At 42.1% G+C, this 23258-nt stretch overlaps 1 protein-coding gene across 1 annotated transcript in view; it reads right to left on the minus strand.

Moving 5' to 3' along the window:
• The window catches only part of col4a4 (collagen, type IV, alpha 4), a 171419-nt gene that overhangs the window by 40435 nt on the left and 107726 nt on the right, over positions 1-23258 (minus strand). Inside the window, exons 23-32 of the mRNA XM_055879286.1 lie at positions 23064-23133; positions 16466-16572; positions 10749-10932; positions 10380-10448; positions 8778-8885; positions 4795-5013; positions 4400-4561; positions 4106-4273; positions 3743-3886; positions 3375-3482 (exon numbers count right to left, since the gene is read on the minus strand). Coding sequence (XP_055735261.1) covers positions 3375-3482; positions 3743-3886; positions 4106-4273; positions 4400-4561; positions 4795-5013; positions 8778-8885; positions 10380-10448; positions 10749-10932; positions 16466-16572; positions 23064-23133 — 1339 coding nt within the window. The remainder of the gene's footprint in view (positions 1-3374; positions 3483-3742; positions 3887-4105; positions 4274-4399; positions 4562-4794; positions 5014-8777; positions 8886-10379; positions 10449-10748; positions 10933-16465; positions 16573-23063; positions 23134-23258) is intronic.

Below are 23258 nucleotides of genomic sequence, written 5' to 3' on the forward strand. Positions count from 1 at the left end.
TGCCATGTGGAAATGTCAACTGCGTTCGGGATGAACTGAAAAGCGTGCCCAACTTTTCACATCGTTGCAAAAATAAATGTCCCAAAATCGCACTAAACGGATATAAATTGCTATAAAACGCTTTAAATTAACTACTTTATGATGTTTGTAACTCCTATAACGAGTGAAAAGATGACCGGAGAAATATAACAGGCTAAACTAACGCTTGGAACAGGAGAGGGTCGGTGTCTTCCACGCGCGTTACTTAGCAAGAAAAGACTTGCTAGCTAAAGGTTTTTTTCATTTGTAGGGCCTGTGAACGCGCAATCGACCCCGTTGGAATCGTCATCACGTAAAGGCATCCAGGGGAAGACGTAAGAAGTGTCCGTATAGTCATAGCAACGACAGTGCCCTTTTAACTGACTTCAGAAAAGTGGCCAACATTTCTCAAATCTGACTCCATGTCAGGGAAATTGCTGTAGAATGGGCTCTGTTCCACTTAGAGACAAAATTTCAACTCCTATAGAAACTATAGACTGTTTTCTATCCAATAATAATAATAATATGCATATTGTACGATCAAGGATTTTGTGGGAAGCCGTTTAAAAAATTAGCCAAATTAGCATAAATAGTCTAAACAGCGCCCCCATCCCCAACAGGTTATTGTCAAGAGACTGGACATTGGCGAGTAGTATGCTAGGGAGTGGAGCGCGATGTGCCCGTCTCAGAAGCCTGACCAGGAGACCGCTATGTTTGCCCCTTTTACGGCGTCGCATAGGGTCGCCGGCTGGGATCAGATCCATTGTATTGGGTGGAAGGCAAAACACTGGATCCGTTTCGGGAAAGTCATATTCCTGGTTGTAACGATGGTGAGTTGACGTTGCTCTTATATTCAGTAGTTCCTCCCGACTGTATGTAATGAAACCTAAGATTACCTGGGGTACCAATGTAAGGAATAACACATAAAAAAACAAAATACTGCATATTTTCCAAGGAACGCGAAGCGAGGCGGCCATCTCGGTCGGCGCCGGATGGCTCATTCATCACAAAACCCACTAATATTTCTAATTACTTCAATGATTTTTTTTAATTGGCAAGATTAGCAAACATAGGCATGACATGCCAGCAACAAACGCTGACACTACACATCCAATAATAAATTATAAATTATGAAAGACAAGCACTGTAATTTTGAATTCCGTAAAGTGAGTGTGGAAGAGGAGAAAATAGTACTGTTGTCTATCAACAATGACAAGCCACTAAGGTCTGACAACTTGGATGGAAAATTACTGAGGAAAATATTGGACGATATTGCCACTCCTGTTTGCCATATCTTCAATCTAAGCCTACTAGAAAGTGTGTGCCCTCAGGTCTGGAGGGAAGAAAAAAATGACGCTACCCAAGAAATGTAAATCCCACTTTACTGGCTCAAATAGCCAACCCTCTTGTTACCAACTCAGTAAACTTTAGTAAAACATGGTGTTTGACCAGATACAATGCTATTTTACTGTAAACAAATTAACAACAGACATTCAGCACGTCCAGCTGAAGTCGGAAGTTTACATACACTTAGGTTGGAGTCATTAAAACTCGTTCACAAACTATAGTTTTGGCAAGTCGGTTAGGACATCTACTTTGTGCATGACACAAGTCATTCTTCCAACAATTGCTCACGGACAGATTATTTCACTTATAATTCACTGTATCACAATTCCAGTGGGTCATAAGTTTACATAAGTTGACTGTGCCTTTAAACTGCTTGGAGAATTCCAGAAAATGATGTCATGGCTTTAAAAGCTTCTGATAGGCTAATTGACCAAATTTGAGTCAATTGGAGGTGTACCTGTGGATGTATTTCAAGGCCTACCTTCAAACCCATTGCCTTTTTGCTTGACATCATGGGAAAATCAAAAGAAAGACCTCAGAAAAAAATTATAGACCTCCACAAGTCTGGTTCATCCTTGGGAGCAATTTCCAAATGCCTGAAGGTACCACGTTCATCTGTACAAACAATAGTATGCAAGTATAAACACAATGGGACCACGCAGCTGTCATACCGCTCAGGAAGGAGACACGTTCTGTCTCCTAGAGATGAACGCGCTTTGGTGCGAAAAGTGCAAATCAATCCCATAACAACAGCAAAGGACCTTGTGAAGATGCTGAAGGAAACAGGTACAAAAGCATTTATATCCACAGTAAAACGAGCCCTATACCGACATAACTTGAAAGGCCGCTCAGCAAGAAAGAAGCCACTGCTCCAAAACCGCCATAAAAAAGTCAGGCTACGGTTTGCAACTGCACATGGGGACAAATATCGTACTTTTTGGAGAAATGTCCTCTGGTCTGATGAATCAAAAATATAACTGTTTGGCCATAATGACCGTCGTTATGTTTGGAGGGAAAAGGGGGAGGCTTGCAAGCCAAAAAACACAATCCCAACTGTGAAGCATGGGGGTGGGAGCATCATCTTGTGGGGATGCTTTGCTGCAGGAGGGACTGGTGCACTTCACAAAATACATGGCATCATGAGGATGGAAAATTGTGGATATATTGAACCAACATCTCAAGACATCAGTCAGGAAGTTAAAGCTTGGTTGCAAATGGGTCTTCCAAATGGACAATGACCCCAAGCATACTTCCAAATTTGGGTCAAAATGGCTTAAGGACAACAAAGTCAAGGTATTGGAGTGGCCATCACAAAGCAAATAGAATCAATCCTATAGAAAATGTGTGGGCAGAACTGAAAAAGCGTGTGCGAGCTTGGAGGCCTACAAACCTGACTCAGTTACACCAGCTCTGTCAGGAGGAATGGGCCAACATTCACCCAACCAACTTATTGTGGGAAGCTTGTGGAAGGCTATCTGAAATGTTTTACCCAAGTGAAACAATTTAAAGGCAATGCTACCAAATACTAATTGAGTGTATGTACATTTCTGACCCACTGGGAATGTGATGAAAGAAATAAAATCTGAAATAAATAATTCTCTCTACTATTATTTTGACATTTCACATTATTAAAGTAAAGTGGTGATCCTAATTGACCTAAGACATGGATTTTTACTGGGATTAAATGTCAGGAATTGTGAAAAACTGAGTTTAAATGTATTTGGCTAAGGTGTATGTAAACTTCCGACTTCAACTGTATGTCAATTAGATATTTCTGCATTTCATTTTCAATAAATTTGCAACAATTTCTAAAAACATGTTTTCACTTTGTCATTATGGAGTATTATTGTGTGTAGTAGATGGTTGAGAGAAAAACATACATTTCATCCATTTGAATTCAGGCTGTAAAACAACGAAATGTGGAATAAGTCAAGGGGTATGAAAACTTTCTAAAGGAACTGTATATTAAGACTAGTGAGATTACATGTTGATTGTAGCCTTTCACTCACCTCTTGGACCAGTGAAGCCATCCAGACCTGGGGGTCCTGGAGCCCCTGTTCGTCCTTTGATAGGAATGAAGTTGGTGACTCCTGCGACTCCGGGGGCACCTTTTCTACCTGGAACAGATGGAAAAGTTAGACCATCTCTCTTACAATCACATCTCTACAAATAGTACACAGTAGATTGTTAAATGTATGCTATTTGAATGTATTTTGACAACTTGCTGCAACTAGGGGGATATTGAAGATTCTCAACTGCACTCCAATATTATGCAAAAATGGTGCATCTACAAACTCTTGATCAGAGACATTGCCTTTGTTTTAACGAGCACTGCATTGAATAGTGTGTTATTTCTATGTTGACTTTATTCACATACCCTTTTCTCCTTTGAGGCCCTCATCTCCTGGTAAGCCTCGTTGACCGTCGAAGCCCCTCTCTCCTTTCCTTCCCAGGGGTCCTAGTGCTCCACTCCTCCCTGGACCACCCACTGTCCCATCCCTACCAGGTACCCCTATTATACCTGAACACAGGACGCCATATTGGATATCAGCTCAGCTCTGGCTGCACACATAGGACATCATGGATGCTAATGCAAATGTTTGTTGCATTGGCTGGGACCCCAGATGTCCCCATGGACTACATTCCAATGTCCATACTTGCAAACCACTTAGAATGAATGCTCATGTTCATTCATACGACTTATCATAGACTATGTAGTGTGATTTGGTGTCTCTCTCACCTTTCTGCCCTTGGGCCCCGGGTATGCCAGGGTCCCCTAATGTCCCCACGGGGCCCTGGGCTCCACGGTACCCAAGAAACCCTGGAGAGCCCGGTTTCCCTGCAGCTCCTTTAGGACCCGTGCCGGACAGACCCTCCTCTCCGTTATCACCCTTCTCGCCTGCGTAACCTGACAAACGCACACAGAATTATGATATTACCCAATGAGGCACACCTAAACAGAAATTCCCTACTACGCACACAAGTTTTTATTTTATTTTTGATTTGAAAAGCTGCTATTGTCAGTAGGACCTACCTGGAGGGCCTATGTCCCCTATTAGTCCCATGGATCCTTGAAGGCCTGGGGGCCCCTTTTCACACTGTTCAGGGGTGAGCCCTGGGGCCCCATATCTGCCTGTGGCACCACTCTCTCCCTGCTCCCCCTTCCTTCCCGGTGTACCAGGAAGCCCCGCAGCACCTAGAGAAGACAAGTCAACCCTCTCTGAGATCACACATAATGAACTAAAACTATTCCATTTTTGTGGATAGCTTCTGGTGTTTTTGGTAGTTTCTGGTTTCTCTGACCAGTTGAGAGGCATATGACTGTACACATTATAAGACTGTCAGCTGTAATATGGAACAAACTACCTCATACCTAAAGCAGGCGTTGCAAAATCTTTAATCAATTTCAATGTCGCTTATTGGTGGTACCTGTTAATCCGATTGGACCGGGTGGACCTGGCACTCCTTTGGGCCCCGACAGCCCCACTACACCCTTGAGGCCCATAGGTCCTGGAGCACCAGGGACAGAGTCCCCAAATGGGCCCTTCAGTCCTGGAGACCCTCGGAAGCCAGGAGAGCCGGCAGCGCCGTCGTAGCTCAGACCCTCAGCACCAGCCTCTCCAGAGTCTCCAACACACCCCACTGAGCCTGGGGTAGGGAAAGAGAGAACATTTATCTAGTGTAAGCTTTAATTCAATTCAATTAACTTATATTGTTGTGTTACATACTACAAACCACAGTGTCTTAACGAACACACCACCAAGATTGTTGACCTGCACGGTAGAGGGCCATTCCTTCACTTGCTAGAACAACTGGTTTCAATGTAGAATCAGCCTGGTTATCAACTTGACGTTGAGCTAATCAGAAAGCATGAAAGGAGCAACAACGAGAAGGAGAAAATAGGGTACTTTTCCCAGTGACATCCACCCCCTTTCATCTGCAAAACAGCCAGAATTTATCTTAAACTAAAACAATAAATCTGCATAAAACCTCTGAAAAAAATATATAATAATCTAGAACAAGTCTTAGTTACATCTTGGTTGCATATTTTACATCTAGCTAAGGAGTTGTGTGCTTGACAGAACATTATATTATATTGATACGTGCACAAAAATCCCCATTAGCTATCTAGCTTACATTAGCTTGCTAGCTGAGCCAGTCACACTTCATATGAAGTGAATGGGATGGTAAGTTTCCTCCATAAGCTAGCTATCTAGCCACTGTAGCTAGTAACATTAATATTAAACCAGTATCTTTAGCTAACTAGCTAGCTGGCTATATATGTTGTGCTAGCTAGCAAATTACGATGCTAACTAGTAATGTTATGCAAGACAACGACACATCAAGGCTTGTGTCAAAATTGCAGAGCAGTCTGATCCAAACAAAGACCTGAAGCCTATATAACGTTTCATGAAATCACGTGTTTCATATGCAATATCCCACTGATCCCGGCCATGGTCTCAGTGATTTCCTCAAACACAGATCTCTGCTGGACAAATTACTTACAAATTAACTTTGGAATTTTTTTCCTGATCAAAGCACGTGAGCATGGAGCCAAGCTCATCATAAGGCATAGAGCCAAATCCTGCCTTGGTACTCCCAGAATTTATATTGTATTGAGATAAAAAAAAACAGCTGCATTGGTCCTTTAAGAAAGCAACACTATTGCCAACTTCTGGTCTGAAGTATTATTACTAGGCTGACAACCAAATTCTGGGTGAACACAAAAAAAGATTGACTGCCAACATTCTGGGCAGAGGTACTCCAACAGTCTTGACCAGTGGGGGTTAAGGGTTATAAGATAAGATGAAACACTCTCTGTCTAGCATAGTGCATATAATTAAAAACGGATTGTCGGACAGTTTTCATCCTAATCAGACAGCTTTTTTACATGTACGATACATTGGCGATAATAGTACTGGAAACAATAGAACACTATGAAAAATCTGGGAAACCAGGCCTGTTATTCATAGCTAGTACGACTGGAATTTATATATAAATGCCTGGAATATTTCAATTTAGGAAAATCTCTTACACAATGGGTTAAAGGTATGTACAGTAACTATAGATGTAAAATAGTAAATAATGGCTACTTCTCAGAAAGTATTAAACTGTCAAGATGAGTAAAACAAGGTTGTCCCCTATCAGCATATACATTTTTTATGGCCATCGAAATGTTAGCTTTTCATATCAGAGCCAAAAATAATATCAAGGGGATAGAAATCCAGGGCTTAAAAACAAAGGTGTCATTGTATGTTGATGATTCATGTTTTCTTTTAAATCCACAATTTCGATCCCTCCACAGCCTCATAAAAGATTTAGATACTTTTTCTAACCTCTCTGGGTCACAAAAAAATATATACTTTTACATTAGCGTGTAGATTACCAATAAAATGGTCTGATGGTGAAGTGGACATACTCGGTATTCATATCCCGAATATAAAAAGAAATGATCTATTATTCTAAAATATTCTAAAATTGATTAAATTGTTACTTTCCCTAATCAATGTACACACAATACCCCATAATAGTTTTTTTTTTGCAATTGTATTTAAAAAAAATAAAAAAAATAACATAAGTATTCAGACCCTTTACTCATTACTTTGTTGAAGCACTTTGGCAACAATTACAGCCTCGAGTCTTCGTGGGTATGATGCTAAGTTTGGCACACCTGTTTTGGGGGAGTTTCTCCCATTCTTCTCTGCAGATCCTCTCATGCTCTGTCAGGTTGGATTGGGAACATCGCTATACAGCTATTTTCAGGTCTCTCAATGTTCAATCGGGTTCAAGTCCGGGATCTGGTTGGGCCACTCAAGGACATTCAGAGACTTGTCCAGAAGCCACTCCTGCATTGTCTTTGCTGTGTGCTTAGGGTCATTGTCCTGTTGGAAGTTGAACCTTCGCCCCAGTCTGAGGTCCTGAGTACTCTGGAGCAGGTTTTCATCAAGGATCTCTCTGTACTTTGCGCCGTTCATATTTCCCTCGGTCCTAAATAGTCTCCCAGTCTCTGCCGCTGAAAAACATCACCGTAGCATGATGCTGCCACCACCATGCTTCACTGTAGGGATGGTGCCAGGTTTCTTCCAGATGTGACGCTTGGCATTCAGGCCAAAGAGTTCAATCTTGGTTTCTTTAGACCAGAGAATCTTGTTTCTTATGGTCTGAGAGTCCTTTAGGTGCCTTCTGGCAAACTCCAAGCAGGCTGTCATGTACAATTTAATGAGGAGTGGCTTCCGTCTGGCCACTCTACCATAAACACCTGATTGATGGAGTACTGCAGAAATGGTTGTCCTTCTGGAAGTTTCTCCCATCTCCACAGAGGAACTCTAAAGCTCTGTCAGAGTGACCATCACCTCCCTGACCAAGGCCATTTCCCCCGATTGCTCAGTTTGGCTGGGCGTCCAGCTCTAGGAAGAGTCTTGGTGGTTCCAAACTTCTTCCATTTAAGAATGAAGGAGGCAAATGTGTTCTTGGGGACCTTCAATGCTGCATTTTTTGGTACACTTCCCCAGATCTGTGCCTCGACACAATCCTGTCTCAGAGCTCTACGGACAATTCCTTCGACATCAGTGCTTGGTTTTTGCTCTGACATGCACTGTCAACTGTGGAACTTTATATAGACAGGTGTATGCCTTTCCAAACCATGTCCCATCAATTTAATTTACCACAGGTGGACTCCAATCAAGTTTTAGAAACATCTCAAGGATCATCAATAGAAACAGGATGCACCTGAGCTCAATTTCAAGTCTCATAGCAAAGGGTATGAATACTTACGCAAATAAAGCATTTCTGTTTTTAATTTTTAATACATTTGCAAACATTTCTAAGAACCTGTTTTCGCTTTGTCATTATGGGGTATTGTGTGTAGATTGATGACATTCATTTTTATTTAATCCATTTTAGAATAAGGCTGTAACGTAACAAAATGTGGAAAAAGGGAAGGGGTCTGAATACTTTCCCGAATGCACTGTAAAGGGGGGATTGGAAATGATGCAGACAATTACATTGATGGAAGCCACATTTTATCTGAATTTTAAAGCTAATCTACCCCCTATAAAAAAAATTGGACGACAAGTAACCTAGAAGTTTGGCCAGTAACCGAGAAGGTTGCTAGTTCGAATCCCTGAGCCAACTATGTGAGGAATCTGCCGCTGTGCCCTTGAGCAAGGCACTTAACTCTAATTGCTCCAGGGTCGCTCTCAATAATGTCTCATCCCTAGCTGGGACCCCATCCTCTGAAGGTGTCTTAGGGATATACAAAAAACACTTGTAAAAATATAAGTACCCCCTATTTGTGATATGTTTGAGGCTTTACAATGGGGACAATCTCTAGTGAGTAAAGCAGAATGGAGAGAAGGCACTAAATCAGGCAGTAATATTCTCTAATGGTAAAAAATGGATCATATTTCTACCTATGGGTCCAGGTGGGCCAGACAGCCCAAAGTCTCCTTTCTCTCCCTTCACCCCGTCCGGGCCCAAAGCTCCAAGATACCCTGGGGGTCCTGACTCTCCGTTCAGCCCTAGACAAAAAAGTAGAAATGTGTCACACCATGTTCAGTGCCAAACTGTTTTGAGAGTTAGTGTCTTATATTATAAATTAAGTGTATATTCAACTGGCATACTCAACCCATACCATTCAACCTGTACTATTCAATCTGGCACATTTCTCCTTGCTCACACGTGAAAAGATTATCACAATGAAATAAGTCTGATGAATTATTTTTGCCCAACCCCTGCTAGTTTGAGAAACAGACGCCTCACAAGTCCTCAACTGGCAGCTTCATTAAATAGTACCAGCAAAACACCAGTCTCAACGTCAACAGTGAAGAGGCGACTCCGTGGTGCTGGCCTTCTAGGCAGAGTTGCAAAGAAAAAAACATATCTCAGCCTGGCCAATAAAAATAAAAGATTAAGATAGGCAAAAGAACACAGATACTGGACAGAGGAACTCTGCCTAGAAGGCCAGCATCACGGAGTAGCCTCTTCACTGTTGACGATGAGACTGGTATTTTGCGGGTACTATTTAATGAAGCTGCCAGTTTGGGACTTGTGAGGCGTCTGTTTCTCAAACTAGACACTCTAATGTACTTGTCCTCTTGCTCAGTTGTGCACCGAGGCCTCCCACTACTTTTTATATTCTGGTTAGAGCCAGTTTGCGCTGTTCTGTGAAGGGAGTGGTACCTAGCGTTGTAGGAGATCTTCAGTTTCTTGGCAATTTCTCGCATCGAATAGCTCTAATTTCTCAGAACAAGAATAGACTGACGAGTTTCAGAATAAAGTCTTTGTTTCTGGCCATTTTGAGCTTGTAATCGAACCCACAAATGCTGATGCTCCAGATACTCAACTAGTCTAAAGGCCAGTTTTATTGCTTCTTTAAGCAAAACAACAGTTTTCAGCTGTGCTAACATAATTGCAAAAGGGTTTTCTAATGATCAATTAGCCTTTAAAAAATGATAAACTTGGATTAGCTAACACAATGTGCTATTGGAACACAGGACTGATGGTTGCTGATAATAGGCCTCTGTACGCCTATGTAGATATTCCATTTAAAAAATCTGCCGTTTCCAGCAACAATAGTCATTTACAACATTAACAATGTCTACACTGTATTTCTGATCAATTTGATGTTATTTTAATGGACAATTTTCTTTTGCTTTTCTTTCAAAAACAAGGACATTTCTATATGACCCCAAACTTTTGAACGGTAGTGTATGTATAGAGTAATTGTTGTTTAGTAACGTGTTCATACTGGGCTCATCTGCAAAAGACACTGTGACTCCCTGCTTAAATAAAGGTTAAATAAAAATTGGGTTTACCCATGATAATTCTTTATGTGTGTTGTTATGTTCATATGGCTGAGGTAACTTTGTGCATTTTTTTATTGTCAAATACAATTTATTTATTTATTCAAAGACAGTAGGCCTGTAGGCATGCCCGAAATGCTGAAACATTAGCACAATAAGAACTTTTTTCTTATACTTTTCACAATGTGCTGGAGTTTCTGTAAGTTTTACCTGGGCATCCGGAATCGCCTTTCTGTCCTGGGGCACCAGGGTTACTGGGTATGCAGGGTAGGGTGTCACCTGCACAAGAGAGAGGCAGCATTGGGTAGGGTGAGGAGAAAAAACAAGATGTCTTGCATAATGTTTTAAAAGCGCTTCTTAAATAATGTAATTTTTTGTCATGAAGGGGTGCTTCAGTTTACTCCAAGGTTGTAATTGAGTGAGCATATATGTATTTTGTTCATCTACCACTCTTCATCCAGTGTAATAATACATACACAAAAATAACTAATAAATAGGTAATTTATGACCAATAGTAATGAATGCTGATTTCCAACCCTGATCTGTCTGTGTTTCACACACACTGACAAGCTCCTTTACCCATGACTCCTTTGAGCCCAGGAGATCCCCTGTATCCTGGAGGTCCCTGGTCGCCTGGGAGTCCCCGTTCCCCCACTGCCCCAATCACATCAGGTCCTGGGGGGCCGACGGGTCCAGCAAGCCCCTTTGGCCCGTCAGGACCTGGATACCCTCTCTCACCAGGGAATCCTGAGTAACTGTCACCCTGAGTGGAACAAATCAAACTTAGGCTGCATTCCAAATAGAGAAAAGACACACCCTCTCCCTTTAGCCCTCAAAATAAGTAGACACTTCTAATGACGTATCATGACGTATGATGAGTTGACACTTGCAGGGCGAGGGAAGAATCAATCCATCTTAAATGGACAGCTCTTGCCAGGATATTCGTCACTCGTTCGCCCCACGGTTGTGTTTTCAGTCATCATGGAACCACCGGTAGCTGTGGTGTGCTTTATATATGCACTATAGTCAATTATGATTGCATTTCGTATCTTGGCTAGAAGACAACACATCCGCATCATCGAATAATAGCCACCTGACAATATCAGGTAAATCGAACTATCATTCATTTTACGATATGTGTTTGTGCCATCATGTTCATTAGTAGCACAATTTCTAACTTATTTACATTCATGTTGACTTCTCCATATTGATGTTGGTTTTAAGTTTTGGCTGACTTTTCTTAGTGGATGCATATTCATTCCGAATTGAATTATGGGGCGTTTCAGGCCCCAGAGCGAACAGAATTGTACACTTGCTTAGCTAATTGTTTGGACCGACCTCAAAGATGGCTGTGGGGATTCCCCCAAGGGCATAAGGGGGAATCTGAAAATGGCGCCGGAAGAAATGGCAGCAGTTTTACGGGCGCCCAACCAATTGCGCTATTATGTGTTTCGCGTTATTTGTAACTTATTATGTACATAACGTTTCTGCAACTATCTTATGGCAAAAAAAGAGCTTCTGGATATCAGGACAGCGATCACTCACCTCGGATTAGACAAAGAGATTTTTCTTCAACAAGCAGGATGCACAGGACATTCTCCGTACACTCGACAAGGCCAACATTCCAGTTGGAAGAGACGCAGGTACAGAGGACACAGAGCGGGATGCCTCGTGAGGATCCGCAGAAGGCGAGTGGGAAAGCTTACCATCAATATTACTTGCCAACGTGCAATCATTGGACAATACATTAGACGAGGAACGATCACAAATATCCTACCAACGGGACATCAAAAACTGTAATATCCTATGTTTCACGGAATCGTGGCTGAATGATGACATGGATATTCAGCTAGCCGGATATACTTTGCACCGACAAGATAGAACAGCACACTCTGGTAAAACGAGGGGGCGGGCGGTCTGTGTATATTTGTAAACAACCGCTGGTGCACGAAATCTAAGGATGTCTCTAGATTTTTCTCGCCTGAAGTAGAGTATCTTGTGATAAATTGCAGGCCACACTACTTGCCTAGAGTTTTCAGCTATACTTTTCGTGGCTGTTAATTTACCACCACAGACGGATGCTGGCAATAAGACCGCACTCAGTCATCTGTATAAGGAAATAAGCAAACAGGAAACCACTCACCCAGAGGCGGTGCTCCTAGTGGCCGGAGACTTTAAAGAAGGGAAACTTAAATCAGTTCTACCTAATTTCTATCAACATATTAAATGTGCAACCAGAGGGAAAAAATTATAGGTCACCTGCACTCCACACACAGAGACGCGTACAAAGCTCTCCCTCGCCCTCCATTTGGTAAATCCGACCACAACTCTATCCTCCTGATTCCTGCTTACAAGCAAAAATTAAAGCAGGAATCATCGGTGACTCAGTCTATAAAAAAGTGGTCAGATGAAGCAGATGCTAAACTACAGGACTGTTTTGCTATCACAGACTGGAACATGTTCCGGGATTCTTCCGAAAGGCATTGAGGACTACACATCAGTCACTGGCTTTATCAACAAGTGCATCGAGGACGTTGTCCCCACAGTGACTGTACGTACATACCCCAACCAGAAGCCATGGATTACAGGCAATATTCGCACTGAGCTAAAGGGTAGAGCTTCAAGGTGCGGGACTTTAACCCGGAAGCTTATAAGAAATCCTGCTATGCCCTGCGACGAACCATCAAACAGGCAAAGTGTCGGCCTCCCGGGTGGCGCAGTGGTCTAGGGCACTGCATCGCAGTGCTAGCTGCGCCACCAGAGTCTCTGGGTTCGCGCCCAGGCTCTGTCGCAGCCGGCCGCGACCGGGAGGTCCGTGGGGCGACGCACAATTGGCCTAGCGTCGTCCGGGTTAGGGAGGGTTTGGCCGGTAGGGATATCCTTGTCTCATCGCGCTCCAGCGACTCCTGTGGCGGGCCGGGCGCAGTGGGCGCTAACCAGGGGGGCCAGGTGCACGGTGTTTCCTCCGACACATTGGTGCGGCTGGCTTCCGGGTTGGAGGCGCGCTGTGTTAAGAAGCAGTGCAGCTTGGTTGGGTTGTGCTTCGGAGGACGCATGGCTTTCGACCTTCGTCTCTCCCGAGCCCGTACGGGAGTTGTAGCGATGAGACAAGATAGTAATTACTAGCGATTGGATACCACGAAAATTGAGGAGAAAAGGGGCTAAAATAAAAATAAAATAAAAATAAAAAATAAAAAAAACTGGCAAAGTGTCAATACAGGGCTAAGATTGAATCGTACTACACCGGCTCTGACGCTCGTCTTATGTGGCAGGGCTTGCAAACTATTACAGATTACAAAGGGAAGCAGATTACAGCCGCGAGCTGCCCAGTGACACGAGCCTACCAGACGAGTTAAATCACTTCTATGCTCGCTTCGAGGCAAGTAACACTGAGACATGCATGAGAACATCAGCTGTTCCAGACGACTGTGTGATCACACTCTCCATAGACAACGTGAGTAAGACCTTTAAACAGGTCAACATTCACAAGGCTGCGGGGCCAGATGGATTACCAGGACGTGTGCTCCGGGCATGTGCTGACCAACTGGTAGGTGTCTTCACTGACATTTTCAACATGTCCCTGTCTGAGTCTGTAATACCAACATGTTTCAAGCAGACCACCATAGTCCCTGTGCCCAAGAACACGAAGGCAACCTGCCTAAATGACTACAGACCCGTAGCACTCACGTCCGTAGCCATGAAGTGCTTTGAAAAGCTGGTAATGGCTCACATCAACACCATTATCCCAGAAACCCTAAACCCACTTCGATTTGCATACCGCCCAAACAGATCCACAGATGATGCAATCTCTATTGCACTCCACACTGCCCTTTCCCACCTGGACAAAAGGAACACCTATGTGAGAATGCTATTCATTGACTACAGCTCAGCGTTCAACACCATAGTACCCTCAAAGTTCATCAAAAAGCTAAGGATCCTGGGACTAAACACCTCCCTCTGCAACTGGATCCTGGACTTCCTGACAGGCTGCCCCCAGGTGGTGAGGGTAGTTAGCTACACATCTGCCACGATGATCCTCAACACTGGGGCCCCTCAGGGGTGTGTACTTAGTCCCCTCCTGTACTCCCTGTTCACCTACGACTGCATGGCCAGGCATGACTCCAACACCATCGTTAAGTTTGCAGACGACACATCAGTGGTAGGCCTGATCACCGACAACGACGAGACAGCCTATAGGGAGGAGGTCAGAGACCTGGCCGGGTGGTGCCAGAATAACAACCTATCCCTCAATGTAACCAAGACTAAGGAGATGATTGTGGACTACAGGAAAAGGAGGACCGAGCACGCACCCATTCTCATCGACGGGGCTGTAGTGGAGCAGGTTGAGAGCTTCAAGTTCCTTGGTGTCCACATCACCAACAAACTAGAATGTTGCAAACACACCAAGACAGTCGTGAAGAGGGCACAACAAAGCCTATTCCCCCTCAGGAAACTAAAACGATTTGGCAACATCGAGAGCATCCTGACTGGTTTCATCACTGCCTGGTACGGCAATTGTTCAGCCTCTGACCGCAAGGCACTACAGCGGGTAGTGCATACGGCCCCGTACATCACTGGGGCTAAGCTGCCTGCAATCCAGGACCTCAACACCAGACGGTGTCAGAGGAAGGCCCTACAAATTGTCAAAGACCCCAGCCACCCCAGTCATAGACTGTTCTCTCTACTACGGCATGGCAAGCAGTACCGGAGTGCCAAGTCTAGGACAAAACGGCTTCTCAACAGTTTTTACCCCCAAGCTACAAGACTCCTTAACAGGTAATCCTGTACTATTTGCATTGTGTGCTCCCCCCCATCCATCTTTTACACTGCTGCTGCTCTCTGTATACCATATATGCATAGTCACTTTAACTATACATTCATGTACACACTACCTCAATTGGCCCGACCAACCAGTGCCTGTATGTAGCCTCGTTACTGTTATAGCCTCGCTACTGTATATAGCCTCGCTACTGTTATTTTTCACTGTCTTTTTACTTTCGTTTTTATTTCTTTACTGACCTATTGTTCACCTAATACCTTTTTTGCACTGCTGGTTAGCGCCTGTAAGTAAGCATTTCACTGTAAGGTCTACACCTGTTGTATTCGGCGCACGTGACAAATACACTTTGATCTGATTTGAAGTGGAGGAGGGTGTGTCTTTTATGTGTTTGAAACGCAGCGTTTTACGAGATCAGTCCATACTCAAAGTTTTGCTTAGACGGGAGGTTTAGACCTTCGGTCTAAATTGGCTAGCTGCTAGATTTTCTCATAGGCAAACCTGGCACAATTAGCCGCTATGCTAAGTACGACCAGCTGTTCAGAATGATTTTGTCAGGTAACAAATTCAGCCAATTTAAATCGTTTACGTTGAACCAACACGTTTTCATTAAAATAAGTCCAATGGCACATTCTGTTAATCAAAAGTGTTTGAATCTCACATTAGTTTTTTCCCCTTTGAAATGTAGAATTACATGTATTGTTTTAGTGTGCTGAGAACGGAAGCGCAGCCAACAGATTGAAAATGTAGATTAAGAATGGATTTAATACGTCTTTCTTCAGCCTTGTAGACAAGCACACTGCTAGGGCCTAATAATCATATTGCATAGGCTATATTACATGGACGTGTACACCTAAATGTACAACGTTTTATATGTATTTTAGCAATCATCTACTTTGTCACATATGCATTATTTGACTCGAGGACCAGCAGTGAAGCGTTTTTTCCTCAAAAAAACACCTTGCCCGAGTGAATTTCAAACTCAGAGTCATCGTATTTTGCCATCTCTGGGGTTACCGCCACTAGTTAGTTAAAGCAGTAAGGGGTAAATTACAGTTATTTGACAAGAACACGAGCGTCATCCACTTTCTTTTTTACGATGTACGAATACAAACTTACATGTTGTATAATTCTCCTACATCTTTACTCCTCTGAAATCACATGGATGTTTGTGAAACAAACAGGCAAAAACTTGGAATATGGTCATACATGTGTACGCGAAAATGTGTCTTTTTGAATTTTGTGTAATGTTAGTAGGCTAGCCTAGTCAAGGATGCATCAGGCAATACATATTGGCACACTTCACTTCTTGTTGCAGACCAAGAGTAACAAAGTAAACCATGAAGTTGGAGGTTTAAGAATCTCATTATGTCATTATGATGAGGATTTGGGCATCTTAAAGAAACATTAGATCCATGCTTAGGGCCAGACTCCTAGTTCCAGTTCCTTCTGTATGTAACTAAATCACTAACAGTTTGAATATGGCTTTCGTTGACCTTAATGACCTTGGTAGACTCACCTCTGGGCCGGCGTCACCAGGCGCACCTGGCTTCCCTTCGTCTCCCCTCCTCCCAGTGAAGCCTGGACGACCAGCCGGCCCTGGGAGGCCAATGTCTCCCTTCACACCTAGAAACCAACCAGACTTTACACGCTTACATTGTAAGTCACATCCAGTTGTCAACATAAATCAGGGCGCACAAAAAGATTACAGTGCACAAAAAGATTCATACCTCAACAGAGATAGAATAAAATAGCATTACAAGGACCTTCCCAGCAGACAGGGGACATTCTAAGGACATTTGGTGACCTTCATATTAGGCCCGTTTTAGGGTTATGGCGAGATGCTATCCCAGCATGCCGTTCTCTAGATCTAGGAGTCTTTTGCCTAGAGTTCCCTCTGTCATTGACGACCAGGCCAGGATGTTTTTAGGGCGTTCTCAGGACACTCAGTGTATCAGTTGGCAGGACGTCACCCGGTGGAATATCCTTGATGAAAACCTGCTCCAAAGTGCAGGACACTCAGTGTATCAGTTGGCAGGACGTCACCCGGTGGAATATCCTTGATGAAAACCTGCTCCTGGGCATCTGCACCCTCATTTCATTATACACTGCCTTCGAAGTATTCAGACCCCTTGACTTTTTCCACATTTTGTTACGTTACAGACTTATTCTAAAATTGATTAAAATGTTTTTTCCCCCTCAACAATCTTCACACAATCCCCCATAATGATAATGCAAAAATTACGCTACAAGCTTAGCACCCCTGTATTTGGGAAGTTTCTCCCATTCCTCTCTGCAGATCCTCTCAAGCTCAGTCAGGTTGGATGGGGAGCGTTGCTGCACAGCTATTTTCAGGTCTCTCCAGAGATGTTGATCGGGTTCAAGTCCGGGGTCTGGCTGGGCCACTCAAGGACATTCAGAGACTTGTCCAGAATCCACCCCTGCGTTGTCTTGGCTGTGTACTTAGGGTCATTGTCCTGTTGGAAGGTGAACCTTCACCCCAGTCTGAAGTCCTGAGCACTCTGGAGCAGGTTTTCATCAAGGATCTCTCTGTACTTTAATCCATTTATCTTTGCCTCGATCCTGACTAGTCTCCCAGTCCCTACAGCTGAAAAACATTCAGGCCAAAGAGTTCAATCTTGGTTTCATCAGACCAGAGAATCTTGTTTCTTATGGTCTGAGAGTCCTTTAGGTGCTTTTTGGAAATATCCAAGCGGGCTGTCATGTGCCTTTTACTGAGGAGTGGCTTCCGTCTGGCCACTACCATAAAGGCCTGATTGGTGGAGTGCTGTAGAGATGGTTGTCCTTCTAGAAGGTTCTCCCATCTCCACAGAGGAACTCTAGAGCTCTGTCAGAGTGACCATTGGGTTCTCGGTCACCTCCCTCACCAAGGCCCTTCTCCCCCCGGACAATTCGTTTGACCTAGTAGCTTGGTTTTTGCTCTGACATACACTGTCAACAGTGGGATCTTATATGGACAGGTGTGTGCCTTTCCAAATCATGTTCAAGCAGTTGAATTTACCACAGGTGGACTCCAATCAAGTAGTAGAAACACTTCAAGGTTGATCAATGGAAACAGGGTTTATATGAGCTCAATTTCGAGTCTCATAGCAAAGGGTCTGAATACTGATGTAAATATGGTATTTCTGTTTTTTATATTTAAGAAATTAGCAAACATTTCTAAAAACCTGTTTTAGCTTTGTCATTATGGGATACTGTGTGTAGATTGCTGAGGATTGTTATTTATTTAATCAATTTTAGAATAAGGCTAACATAACAAAATGTTGAAAAAGTCAAGGGTCTGTTACTGTTGCCCAGCCCATCAAGCCCTGATTGGTGAACTACTGATCCATTCACAGACCTTTGTCTGTTGGAAAGGTTAGGGACACCCAACTACATGAACAGTGCTTAACCTGTTGGGGATGGGGGCGCTGTTTAGACTATTTATGCTAATGTGGCTAATTTTTTAAACGGCTTCCCACAAAATCCTTGATCGTACAATATGCATATTATTATTATTATTGGATAGAAAACAGTCTATAGTTTCTATAGGAGTTGAAATTTTGTCTCTAAGTGGAACAGAGCCCATTCTACAGCAATTTCCCTGACATGGAGTCAGATTTGAGAAACGTTGGCCACTTTTCTGAAGTCATTTAAACGGGCACTGTCGTTGCTATGACTATACGGACACTTCTTACGTCTTCCCCTGGATGCCTTTACGTGATGACGATTCCAACGGGCTCGATTGCTCGTTCACAGGCCCTACAAATGAAAAAAACCTTTAGCTAGCAAGTCTTTTCTTGCTGCGTAACGCGCGTGGAAGACACCGACCCTCTCCTGTTCCAAGCGTTAGTTTAGCCTGTTATATTTCTCCGGTCATCTTTTCACTCGTTATAGGAGTTACAAACATCACAAAGTAGTTAATTTAAAGCGTTTTATAGCAATTTATATCCGTTTAGTGCGATTTTGGGACATTTATTTTTGCAACGATGTGAAAAGTTGGTCACGCTTTTCAGTTCATCCCGAACGTAGTTGACATTTCCACATGGCAAGAGGACAGCTTTCCACCAAAAGACGATTTCTCCCAAGAAAGGATCCTTTGCCCAAGATACTGATGGAAGAACAGCTCAAGGTAGGACATTTTTATTATGATAAATCGTGTTTCTGTCGAAACATTTTAGTGGCTTAGGACGCCATGTTTTTTGACGTAGCTTCGCTTGGCGCAAACTGTATTGAAAAGTAAGGATAAATTAAAAAATGTAATAACGCAATTGTATTAAGAATTAAATTGTCTATCAATCCCTGTCCACCCTATATTTTTTAGTCACGTTTATGAGTATTTATGTATAAGAGTAGATCACTGTCTAAGTGGCGCAAGGACGTTTTCTTTACCAGCTTGTCTACATTTCACATTGTCTAACCATGATTTTGGTGGCTAAATATAAACATTTTCGATCAAACTGTATATGCATGTTGTAATGTGATGTTACAGGAGTGTCATCGGAAGAATTCTGAGAAGGTTAGTGAAAAAATTAATATCTTTTGGCGATGTTGACTTTTATCGCTCACTTTGGCTAGAATCAATGCTGGGCTGCTAATTGCTATGTGCTAAGCTAATATAACGATTTATTGTGTTTTCGCTGTAAGACACTTAGAAAATCTGAAATATTGTCTGTATTCACAGGATCTGTGTCTTTCGATTCGTGTATGCTGTGTATTTTTACGAAATGTTTGATGATTAGTAGTTAGGTAAACACGTTGCTCATTGTAATTATTCTAGTCCATTTGTGATGGTGGGTGCAATTGTAAACTATGCCATCTACCTGAAATATGCACTTTTTTCTAACAAAACCTATCCCATACCATAAATATGTTATCAGACTGTCATCTAATGAGTTTTTTTGTTGGTTAGAGGCTATAAATATCTTAGTTTAGCCGAATTGGTGATGGCTACTGGTGTTGGTGGACAAATAAAAGATGGTGGAATATGCTAATGTGTTTTTAGGTAATAGATGTACATCTTTACATATTGTGTCTTCCCTGTAAAACATTTTAAAAATCGGAAATGTTGACTGGATTCATAAGATCTGTGTCTTTCATTAGCTGTATTGGACTTTAATGTGTGAAAGTTAAATATTTTAAAAAAATATTTTTTTTGAATTTCGCGGCACTGGTTTTTCAGTGGGGGGGGGGGGGGGGGAGTGCCGCTAGCGGCACGCTGATCCTAGACAGGTTAACATACAATGATTTCACTGTACATATTTGACATAAATGATTTCATTGTAAATGTTAATTTATACAGTACTTACTCTTCAACATGTCCTCATCTGGGATTTGAACTCACAACCTTTGAACTCACAACCATTACAATATTCCAGCTAAGCCACCATTAGTGTTAATCGAATAGTAGGATTTGATTTCATAAAAAAAAAAAAAATACATATTATATTCACGGTTTTCAATTTGAGTTAAAAAACATTTTTTTTAAATAAATGCATTATGTGGGTTGAATTGTGTAACAACACAGAATAAAACAATTGATGGTATTTAGTATTTATACAGATTTTTTTTTTTTAACGCAATATGCTACAATTCCAAAGAGTTACAGTTCATATAAGGAAATCAGTCAATTGAAATAAATGCATTAGGCCCTAATCTATGGATTTCACATGACTGGCCAGGGGTACAGCCAATCACAATGAGTTTTTCCCCACAAAAGAGCTTTATTACAGACATAAATACTCCTCAGCACCACCACCCCTCCTCAGACGATCCCACAGGTGAGGGAGCCAGATGTGGAGTTCCTGGGCAGGCGTGGTTACATGTGGTCTGCGGCTGTGATGCCGGTAGGATGTACTGCCAAATTCTCTAACACGATGTTGGAGGCAGCTTATGGTAAATAAATTAACATAAAATTCTCTGAACATTCAATTCTGTGGTATTGTGGTATGTGATAAAACGGCACATTTTAAAGTGGCCTTTTACTGTTCCCACTACAAGGTGCACCTGTGTAATGAGCATGCTGTTAAATCAGCGTCTTGATATGCCACAACTGTCAGATAGATGGATAATCTTGGCAAAGGAGAAATGCTCACTAACAGGGATGTAAACAAATTCCTCCACAAAATGTTAGAGCAATAAGCTTGTTGTGCATATGGAAAACTTAACCTGTCTAGGCTGAGGGTGCCGCTAGGGGCACTCCCCCCCCACCCCCACTGAAAAGGCAGAGCCGCGAAATTCAAAAAAAATATTTTTTTAAAATATTTAACTTTCACACATTAAAGTCCAATACAGCTAATGAAAGACACAGATCTTGTGAATCCAGCCAACATGTCCGATTTTTAAAATGTTTTACAGGGAAGACACAATATGTAAAGATGTACATCTATTACCTAAAAACACATTAGCATAATCCACCATCTTTTATTTGTCCACCAACACCAGTAGCTATCACCAATTCGGCTAAACTAAGATATTTATAGCCCCTAACCAAGAAAAAAACTCATCAGATGACAGTCTGATAACATATTTATGGTATGGGATAGGTTTTGTTAGAAAAATGTGCATATTTCAGGTAGATGGCATAGGTTACAATTGCACCCACCGTCACAAATGGACTAGAATAACTACATAGAGCAACGTGTTTACCTACTTACTAATCATCAAACATTTCGTAAAAATACACAGCATACACTAATCGAAAGACACAGATCCTGTGAATACAGACAATATTTCAGATTTTCTAAGTGTCTTACAGCAAAAACACAATAAATCGTTATATTAGCATAGCACATGTGCAAACATTACCCCAGCATTAATTCTAGCCAAAGTGAGCGATAACGTAAACATCGCCAAAATATATTATTTTTTTCACTAACCTTCTCAGAATTCTTCAGATGACACCCCTGTAACATCACATTACAACATGCATATACAGTTTGTTCGAAAATGTGCATATTTAGCCACCAAAATCATGGTTAGACAATGGGGAAAGTAGCCCAGCTGGTGAGAAAATGTCCGTGCGCCATATTAGACAGTGATCTACTCTTATACATAAATACTCATAAACGTGACTAAAAAATATAGGGTGGACATCGATTGATAGACAATTTAATTCTTAATACAATCGCGGAATTACATTTTTTAAATTATCCTTACTTTTCAATACAGTTTGCGCCAAGCGAAGCTACGTCAAAAAACATGGCGTCCTAAGCCACTAACATTTTTCGACAGAAACACGATTTATCATAATAAAAATGTCCTACTTTGAGCTGTTCTTCCATCAGTATCTTGGGCAAAGGATCCTTTCTTGGGTCTAATCGTCTTTTGGTGGAAAACTGTCCTCTTGCCATGTGGAAATGCCAACTGCGTTCAGCATGAACTGGAAGCGTGCCCGGCGATTCACAGCGTTTCAGAAATAAATGTCCCAAAAAAATCGCACTAAACGGATATAAATTGCTATAAAACGCTTTAAATTAACTACCTTATGATGTTTTTAACTCCTATAACGAGTCTTAACATGACCGGAGAAAGATTACTCCCAACACTAATGCTTGGAACAGGTGCGGGTCGGTGTCCTCCACGCGCATAACGCAGCTGCAAAAGACTTACTAGCTACAGGGTTTTTTAATTTATAGTGCCTGTGAACGCGCAATCGACCCCATTCAAATCGTCATCACGTAAAGGCATCCAGGGGAAGACGTAAGCAGTGTCCGTATACTCATAGCAATAACAGTGCCCTTTTAACTGACTCCAGATCAGGGGCCAAAATTTCTGAAATCTGACTCCATGTCAGGGAAATTGCTGTAGAATGGGTTCTGTTCCACTTAGAGACAAAATTTCAACTCCTACAGAAACTATAGACTGTTTTCTATCCAATAATAATAATAATATGCATATTGTACGATCAAGAGTTTTGTAGGAAGCCGTTTCAAAAATTACAAGATTACCATAAATAGTGACAACAGCGCCCCCAGCCTCAACAGGTTAAGGGATCTTTAATTTCAGCTCAGGGGACCAACACTTTTTACATTTTAGGTTTATATTTTTGTTCAGTATAAATACATACAATGGCAAGATAGAATGTTCAAAATCGACCAATGAAAAGTCGCCCTTACCTTTAATGCATAGATAGATGTCACCTTTCTGACCTTTTGGACCCCGGACACCTGCAAATCCTGGGAAGCCCTATAAAATGGATTATTTTGTTTTTATCAACTCAACATTAACCTGGTTCTGTTTGTTGTGTATAGCCTTGGCTAAGCATTGCAACTATAGGATCAATTATGGTTGGGCAGGAGTTGTCCCAGAGG

Source organism: Salvelinus fontinalis, chromosome 24 (genome assembly GCF_029448725.1).
Source record: "Salvelinus fontinalis isolate EN_2023a chromosome 24, ASM2944872v1, whole genome shotgun sequence".
In the NCBI taxonomy this organism is placed as follows: Eukaryota; Metazoa; Chordata; class Actinopteri; order Salmoniformes; family Salmonidae; genus Salvelinus; species Salvelinus fontinalis.